Source organism: Sapajus apella, unplaced genomic scaffold, assembly GCF_009761245.1.
Source record: "Sapajus apella isolate SASKATOON/1434 unplaced genomic scaffold, GSC_monkey_1.0 scaffold195, whole genome shotgun sequence".
In the NCBI taxonomy this organism is placed as follows: domain Eukaryota; kingdom Metazoa; phylum Chordata; class Mammalia; order Primates; family Cebidae; genus Sapajus; species Sapajus apella.
The window spans coordinates 35,228-44,482 of record NW_022437135.1 but is presented as its reverse complement, the minus strand read 5'-3'; the positions used below and the strand labels follow the sequence as shown (position 1 = coordinate 44,482).

Sequence of the window (9,255 nt, the reverse complement as noted above, 5' to 3'; positions counted from 1 at the left end):
TAATTTTCAAAGATAAACAGTAAAGGCCAGGCATGGTGGGCTCATGCCTGTAATCCCAGCACTTTGGGAGGCCGAGGTGGGCAGACGGCTTGAGCCCAGGAGTTTGTGACTAGTCTGGACAACATGGCATAACGCCATTTCTACAAAAAATACACACACGCAAATTAGCTGGGCACGGTGGTACACACCTGTAGTTCCAGCTACTGGGCAGGCTGAGGTGGATGGATTGCTTGAGCCTCGGACAGAGAGAGATCATGACTTAAAAACAAACAAAAAACCAAGACACAATAAAAGCAAGAAGGAAGTAACTCCACCACACCCTTGCATTCAGAGACCCAGCTCAGATGTTCCAGGGACTGAACACAACCCTCTTTAGACCCTCAATAGCTTCAAGAACCTTCCTACGCCGAAAAGAAAAACTGGTTTTGAATCCAAGTAATTAATTTAAAGAAACAAAACAAACAAAACCAGGATCAAGATAGTAGGCAGGAAAAGTCACGAAACTGCGGGAGCTGGGAGCTTGCTTGGTGGCCGCATGCACAATCGCCCTGGACAGTCACGGTTAGATGCTCCGCTGCAGGTTTTGGGCACATACTGACTGCTGCTTCTTTCCCAGCCGACCACCTATGTACGCTCTGCTTCGGAGAGGGGCTGAAGAGGTGGGAGGTGCACAGCATGGGGGGACATCTGTTCTTAGACATTTCCGGGTGAAGCAGAATTTATTAGCCATGGTTCAGAATAATACAAAAATAAAGGCATGGCTTTATACACACTCTTGAAGCTCTTGGCATTCGGCTGACAGCGGACACCATACTCAGAGTTATGGAATTCCTAGCATTCAGGATAAGCAAGGACTTATGTGAGACTGGGCGCAGGAAATGGGGAGGGAACGTAAGGAGAAACGGATTGACACTAAGAAGAAATGGAGGTGGCTAGGCATGGTGGCTCACACCTGTAATCCAAGCACTTTGGAGGCCAAGGCAGGTGGATCACCTGAGGTCAGGAGTTCAAGACCAGCCTGATCAACATGGTGAAACCCCATCTTAAAAAAAAAAAAAAAAAGAAATGGAGGTGCCCTGGAGAATTTATGGCTCCTTTCCATGCCACATCCAGAAGAGGCAAGTCTACAGGGATCAAAGTAGCCGAGGGGTGCCTAGGGATGGGAGGGTGGCGTGGCGACTAAGGGGGGCTGGATTTCTTTTGGGGGTAATAAACTGTGCTAAGATTGTGCTGATGGTTGCTGAACTGTAACTACACTAAACGCATTGAACTGTGCACGGTCAATTGTGGGTTGTATGAGACGTGAGCTGTATTCCAACAAAGCTGTTAAGAGAACAAGGGAAGCTCCCCCGGAGATAGTGGGCAATGCCCATCAGGGACATTTGTTGGCATGGGCTCAAAGGCCAGCAGAATTCAAGGCTTGTGAGGAACGGGAGAAAATGGGAACGTGTTCTAGCCAGGGAAGAGTGCACCGTGGTAGCCTGTACTCTGGAGTTTGAACAGGTATTTACTGGAAAGGTCACAGAAAGCCTGGTAGCTGTCCAGGACTACTGGAGGAGGGATGGAGCCCAAAAGGCCGGTGGCTGGGAGGCCTCAGCTCCTGTTCTCCCTGGTTTGGTCCTTTGCTGCTGTTGGGTGGAGTATGGGCCACGCACTGTCTGGGACACAGACCTTGGTGGCCCTGCTGACACTAGGCAAACTCCAACTGCAAGAAAAAAACTCTGCAACTAGGAACTTCTTGACCTACAATATGTGACTCAAAACAGCTACTAGAAACTCTTACCAGATTAACAATTTATGCATTCTTTTACTGGTAATCTTTCAGTTACATGTATGTGTGTACACACACACATACACACACAAACTGTCCTATTTGCTCTCCTGTCACAGTTCCAAATCCTCTCCTCCTCACTGGAGCTTGGAAATACAGTTAAGCACTAAGGTGCAGGAATAAAGGGCACCCTATTCCAGCGTCTGACAGCACCTCAATGTGTTCTTCAGGACCCTGAAGCCAGAACCCTCCAGCCTACCCCTAGGAGGTAGCTCAGGAACAGATTCTTCAAACACTGGCTTCAGAGTGTCTCATCAAATGCTGCTTTTGGACCTCAGACCTTGAAGTCACAGCAGCACCCCTTCCTCTCCACACACAAGGTCTGCCCAGGTCTTCACTGCTACCCCCACCCCTCATTTCCTTGCCCTTGCACCCCACGGCTTCCCAAGCTCAGGGTAGCTCCCACCCAGCTGCTCTGAAGAATCCTGCACCCTAACAGCTCCCCACTGACGGCCGACGGCTCCCCACTGACAGCCGGCTGGGATGCGGGTGCAGGTTCAAACTCACCTTCCTGCAGGATGATTTTCGTTTCACCTCCACATTTCTCTCTGCCTATAAATGAGCTCAGGTGACATCCAGCTGTGTTTGGCCCTCAGCATCTTGCCATGCAGAGGGACAGCTCATCAGACAAAAGGGGCCCAGGCCGTGGGGTCTCTCTGGCTGCGCCCCTCTTCCCAGTCCAGGCTCCACCCGCAGCTCCCTGACATGCTCACTCCACTTTCTCCCAGCACTCGCCACAGGCTGCTTCCTTCAGCTTAGGTGTCTCCTCCGGGACCTCCCCCTGGCCTGGTGCCTCTCCTGTGCATGCTCAAGGCTCTGGGCAGACTTCCACTCAACCTTTCTATTTTTTTATTATTTGTTTGAGACAAGGTCTCACTCTGTTGACCAGGCTGGACGATGGTACCATTATAGCTTACTGCAGTCTCCACCTCCTAGGAGGGCTCAAGTAAGTGATCACTTGCATCAGCCTCCCAAGTAGCTAGGACTACAGACATGTGCCACCATGACTGGCGAATTAAAAAAAAAATTAGGTAGAGACGAGGTCTCACTATGTTGCCCAGGCTGGTCTTGAAATCCTGAGCTCAAGCAATCCACCTGCCTAGGCCTCCCAAAGTGCTGGGATTACAAGCGTGAGCCACCGCACCTGGCCCATTCAGCTTTTACATCTCATGTGACCATCCAGTTTTTTTTTTGAGACCGAGTATCCCTCTGTTGCCCAGGCTGGAGTGCAGTGGCACAATCTTGGCTCACTGCAACGTCCGCCTCCCAGGTTCAAGCAATTCTCCTGCCTCAGCCTCTCACGTAGCTGGGACTACAGGCATGTGTAACCACGCCCAATTAATTTTTGTATTTTTAGTAGAGATGGGGTTTCACCATTTTGGCCAGGCTGGTCTCGAACTTCTGACCTCAAGTGATCAGCCTACCTTGGCCTCCCAAAGTACCGGGATTACTGGCCTGAGTCACTGTGCTGGCCCATTCTGTTTGTTAGTGTCCTTAGCACTAGAGGTTAAGCTCCTTGGTGGCTGGGGCCATGTCACATGGTATCTCAAATGCCTGGCACATATTAGGTGCACAATAAATGCTTGATGAATGAATAAATGAATGAATGATGGTGATCAAGGACACTCTACCATCAGCTCCTTGGAGTAGGCCGTGTGGATTCCCCTGGGATGGAAAATAACCAGATGGCTGCATAAAAAAAAGTTCGGCGGGATGCCGGGGGTGAAAATCCAGACACCTCCATTTTAAAGCCTCCACTTCACACGCGAACAAATACACATGCAGACATGTACACACAGACGAACACGCGTGTACCCACGTGCACACACTCCTTCAAGGCTGGGATCTGGGCGGTCCCTGGAGAGCCGCCCTCAGGCCCTGGGCCTCTCTGACTCCGACCCCACCGTGTCCCAGCCCGAGTTCTCCTGCAGCTGGCGGAAGAGCAGCTGCCGTTGGAGGCTCCTCAGGCTCTCCAGGTCTTCCGGAGAGAGTGGCGAGGCGGGCTTCCCTGGGTCCTGCTCATCCTCCTCCGTTTCCGTGAGTCCGTCTGGGGGCTGCGGGGAGCTCCTGGAGATGTAGCCCTGGTCAGACTGTACCGACTGCCGCTGCTCCTCCTCGCAGGGTGTGTGCGGATCTTTGAGGACCATGGCGGGTCTCCCGCAGCCTCCCTGGGCCTCCTGGCAGCTCAGACTCTGCTGGAAGAGCGAGAGCATCAAGCCTTCCAGCTGCTCCCTCACGTCCTCTGGAAGGAGGTCAGGAGACGCCATGGGGGTGCTGCCAAGGGGTGAGTCCTCGAGGTCCACAGGGAGGAAGAGGACGCTATTTCGCCCAGCGCCCAGGCCACCCAGCAGCGGGTACGCCTCATCCTCCCCAGCCAGCGCCAGCCGGCCAGCAGCACCGTCAGCCAGGGGCCCGGGCTCCACCGCGGCCGGGGTGCCCTCCTCTGCAGGGAGCACCAGGGTGTGGAGGGGCTGCGTCGCCGGCTGCCCCCCGAGCTGCAGGTGAGGCTCCAGCTTCACCACTGCTCCTCCTTCCTCCCCGACCAGGAGGTCTATCGCCAGGCAGGCCTGGGACCCCGGTTCACGGACCAGGGGCGCCTGCTTCACGATGCCGGTTCCCGAAGGCAGCAGCGGCTCCTCGAACACGTCTTCGTCCAGGGGTGGGGCGTCCTGGTCTTCGGCCGGGCAGAGGCTCTCGCGCTCGAACCAGTCGGGGCAGCGGGCCTGCCAGTCCCGGAACCTGTCCAGGGCGGCGCGGAGCTGCCTGCCGCCCGGGCTGCGCAGGTAGTTGTCCCCCGACAGTTCCCCGACGCGGTGCATGCGGCCCGGCTGGAACATCTCCAGGTCCTGGATGCGGAAGTACACCTCCTCGAACCTGTCCATGAGTGCGTACCGCGGCGCCGCACCGAACAGGTCGGGGACATCGCCCTCGCTGCTGACCTCGCGGAAGTAGCAGACCACGTAGGTGCCGAAGCAGGCTGGCCTCTTGAAGTCTGGGAGGATCATGTTCATGGCTGCCGTGAACAGGTCCCCCGCGGGCTTCCCGTGGTCGCAGCGCAGCCGCACAGGTGCCCCCCGGCCCAGGAGCGCCTGCCACTTGGCGCGCGTGCCGCGGGAGCACAGGATGATGATCTTGGAGTTGCTCTCCACCATCTCCTGCTTCTGGCGGCCCACCCAGGTCATGACTCCCACCTCCGAGATGGCCTGCTCCTCCAGCAGGTCCAGGGCCACTTCTGTGCCGCAGGCAGTGAGCAGGAACTGGGCGAATTTCAGGACCACGTCCACGTAGAGGGGGTGGTCGGCTGAGTAGATGATCCAGACCTTTCTGGGCTTCAGCGGTGGGGGCGTCAGGTCAGCGGCAGGCAGGCCATCTAAGGAAACAAGACCACACGTGCTGACCCTACCCCAGGGTCCAGGGCGGCTGTGTGCCTGCCAGCCCCGGAGGGGCGGGGACCAGGACACAGCCTGGCTCTCTCCCTAGCCTGAGAAAGCCACGGAAGCCTGCTGGAAAAATGCAGATTTAGTATTCCACCTTTGGCTGCCTGAAGAAAATCAGTCTGCTGCCTTGTGAGAAAAATAATCTCTCACGTTCCTATCTGGTCTTTAGCCTGTGCTTTAATTAAAAAAAGAAAAAGAGCGGCCAGCCCTATTGGTCTGCTCCAGGGAGGACCTCTTTTCACAAAATACTGTGCACTTACCTTTCCTCGTCTGATTCAATAAATGGCACCCAGGCCTTGTTATTAGGGGCCCTTCTGAGTGGGGTCCTGGAAGGGGGGGTCCTAAGGTAGGGTCTCCTGAAGGGGCTTGGGATTTAGAAGACAGGAGGCAGCCCACCCACTTATCCCAGGAGAGCCCTCCACTGCTTTAAAAACAAGCAAACACACAAACCAGGAAATACTGACCCGTGTGTTTGGTGTCATTACTGTGTTTTTCGCTTGCAGGCCCTGGAAAGGAAAAGAAAGACACTGGAGTGGTTCTCTGGGAAGAGAAACAGAAACCAGCTCACAGGGCGTGTGCCTCACCTTGACAAAGGGTGAAGGGTAGGGGGCAGCCCTGAGCCGGGAGGCTGTACTAGGTGCCGGCACGGCCGTGAATGCTGGGTCGGCGACTACAAGCACGTGGCTGGAGCCTCTGAAATGCAGCCTCTTCCTCTGTGCAGTGGGTCTGTGTCTGCTCTCGTGTACGGGGATTAAATGAGCGTGCATATGTAAAGTCCTGGCACGTTGCACATAATCAGTTGGGGTCATAGTTGTTATTTTATAGCACTGACCCAGCTGGGACCCCCAGAACGGTGCTGAAGGGTCCATCCTGGCTCCTCATTATGGTCTTGGTCTGCCCCGTGTCCCTGAAAGTTGGCCACCCCAAACTGACTCCACCTGAGGGAAAGCTCTTCCCCAGAAGCTCCTGCAGAAGGCATGCATCTTACCACACTTCTTTCCAGAAGCCGCCCCACTGGGCCGCTTGCAACATTTCCTCCTGGTATTTTTGGGGTGAGGAAGGGGAACCCACATACTTAAGCAATTGTTCCCCTCAGAGATGTGATGAAAAAACTGCTCTGTGGGAGTTAACTCCTTGGTGACAGCTGGGATGATCAAGACCCACGAGACTGAGCAAGTGACTTAAAACCTTAATCTCAATCCTCGCCCTTTCGGCTCTTCCCTAGACCCATCAAAGACAGTGAAATAACCAGCGAGGCTCCTCCTTGCCTTCACCCCGGGATGTGGCGCATTTTGGGAAACAGAAGCAACAGCAGAAAGGAAATGAAAAGCACCCCCACACCATTAGGGAGCTGCACAGCCTAGAGCACCAGCCGAGAAGCTGTCAGATGTTATCAGAACCCCCAAAGGCCCTCTCATGCCAGCAGAGGGCTGCAGGCAGGAGAGACTGGTATGTGCTAATCCCCCCCAGCAAGCACCTTCCTCAGATACTCATTTAACCTTCATCACAGCCCTGACAGGGAAGCAATATCAGCACATTTTACAGAAAAGTGACTCCATGGTGTGTTAAGTAACTGGCCCGTGACTACAAGGCTAACGAGGTGGGGCTGGGGTCTACCCCGATGGCTCAGGGGAGCCGGGGCCTTCTCCATCACCTGACGCTGGCCCTCGCTCTTCTCCCTGACCCCAGATGTACACATTTGGGGGCTGCAGGATGGGGTTGTTCAGGCTGCTCCGCCTGCCTGGCTGGTAATTCCTGACACAAAAAAACTTCACTCTGGCTTCTTCCAACCTGTTGATTTTAATAATATTTCATTTAATAACAACAAATATAATAGTAGCTAATGGACACTGTGCAAACAGCACATGCCAGGTTCTGTGCTAAGAATTTATGTGCCTTATTTCACTCAGCAGCACAGTGACATGGGTATCACTGTGATTTCCCTTTTCCAAGCGAGAACCTGAGGCTCAGAGAATAAAGCGATTTGCCCTGCTAGTGAGTGGCAGTGCGAGGGACAGCCAGACCCCAGCCCTTACCTGGTAGCCTCCAGGTCATGCAGACGATCAGCAGGATGACGGAGCCCACCAGCAGGATAGAGACGCCCGTGATGAACCAGTACACCCACAGGGGCATGTAGTCTGTGGTGAGCACAACAGTGTGAGTGCTGCCCAGGCCTGCCCTGCCGGCCCTGAGGGCCCCAGCCCCTATCCCCAGCCTCAGGCTCTGTCCTCTCTGGCTACGACAAACCATGGTCCACCACCCCGCGCCCTCGCGCCCACCCCCCCACCCCCGGGCTGAGAAACCATGGTGTCACCCACCCCGGGGCTGACAAACCGTGGTCTCACTGTGCCCTGCTCCCCGGGGCTGACAAACTGTGGTCTCACCCCCTGACCCCCCGGCTGACAAACTATGGTCTCACCCCCGCACCCCCAACCCCACCCCAGCTGGCCTCCTTCTGGCTAGTCTGCCTGGGTGAGGCACGGACTTCTCACTCTCACGTGGCCCCTGGGGAATGGCCCCTGAGGGCTGCAGCGCTGCAGAGATGGGAGCTTACCCGCAATTGGTTCTGCAATGAGAACAAAGGGAAAGAGTATTCTTAACCCTTCCCAGTCATCACAAAAACCACCACTGACATCCCTTAAGGGCCTTCATGACCTTGGCCCCGCACCAGGCACTTTAGATCCAGGCTGAACTTAATGAAGCCACCTACAAGAGACAAGGACTTGAGCTGCTGGTCTAAGGAGAGATGCCTTGCCTCCTCCTTGGGAGGCTGGGTCTCCTTCCAGCCTGGCCCCATGTCTCAGCCTTCTTGTGAGCCTGTGGCCGCAGCCTCCCATGTGTTAGGACATGCGACTTCCGAACAGTGTCCCTGGGGTGTGATCTTGGACAAGTTATTCAATATCGTTGTGCCTCAGTTTCCTCATCCATGAACCTGGGGTTTGGGGTGGGGGAATCCTCTACTTCACAGTATGAGGACTCACTCACAACGAGGGAGGATCAAACATGGACAGCATGTTGGAGCCTCGCACTCTGTGCATGGCACAGAACTACGCCTATAGGCTAAAAATCAACCCATTTTCCAGTCAAGAAAGCGGAGGGTCAGAAAGGTTAAGGATTTTGCCTGAGGATGCATCACTAACGAAAGGCAGCCAGGAGCCCAACCCCAGGGAGTGACACTCTGAAGTCCACTGCACACTTCAGGCCTGAAGAGCTCTAAGTTAAACTAAACTCTCCCCAAAAACCACCCCCGAGACCCAGGTCAGGCCTCAGCCCAGGCTGGTGGCCCTCAGCCACCTGCACTCCCAGTGTGGCCCTGGACAGCGGCATGTCTCCTACCTGGAGTGTCTGGCATTTCTGGGCAGGAAACAGTCACAGAGTGTCTGAAGCAGTCGTTGAGGCAGCTGCTGAAGAAGGGCTGGATCTGCGGGCAGAGAGGGCAGGTTAAGGGCTGCAGAACCGTAGAGCGCGCACGGCATCCAGCCAGCAGAGGCAATGTGAGAGTCGGGAACCCTGGCTGGCTATTCCACAATCTCTACTTGGACATCGTCTCCCTCCAGCAAGGGGAGGACGGTCAGAGGACCCCTGCCCAGGTGAGGCTAGGAGAATCAGAAACGAGAAAGGCAGGGGGAGTGTCTCAACTGGCGAGGAATTCTCACTGCCAGCCATGCTTGGTGCCAGAGAGAACACAAGCCTTCCCTGTGCACCAGCAGGAACAACAGGCTGTGCACCTTCCCCTCTCCATCCACACCACTCTACCTGTGCACACATCTCACTCACGTCCACACCACACTCTCCACCTGTGCACGCTCTCTTCTCCGTCCACACCACACTCCCCACCTGTGCACGCTCTTCACTCCCCCACACCACACTCCCCACCTGTGCACACACCTCACTCACGTCCACACCACACTCTCCACCTGTGCACGCTCCCCACGCCCCAACACCACACTCCCCACCTGTGCACGCTCTCCTCTCCGTCCACACCAC

General features: G+C 55.4%; 1 protein-coding gene across 1 annotated transcript in view; it reads right to left on the bottom strand.

Annotated features, from left to right (window-relative positions):
* Window positions 1-1,655: 1,655 nt before the first annotated feature.
* IL17RA (interleukin 17 receptor A) overlaps window positions 1,656-9,255 on the bottom strand; it is a 30,497-nt gene continuing 22,897 nt past the window's right edge. Inside the window, exons 9-13 of the mRNA XM_032269604.1 lie at window positions 8,605-8,689; window positions 7,823-7,834; window positions 7,305-7,406; window positions 5,733-5,774; window positions 1,656-5,201 (exon numbers count right to left, since the gene is read on the bottom strand). Of these exons, the coding sequence (XP_032125495.1) occupies window positions 3,703-5,201; window positions 5,733-5,774; window positions 7,305-7,406; window positions 7,823-7,834; window positions 8,605-8,689 (1,740 nt within the window). The 3' untranslated portion in view covers window positions 1,656-3,702. The remainder of the gene's footprint in view (window positions 5,202-5,732; window positions 5,775-7,304; window positions 7,407-7,822; window positions 7,835-8,604; window positions 8,690-9,255) is intronic.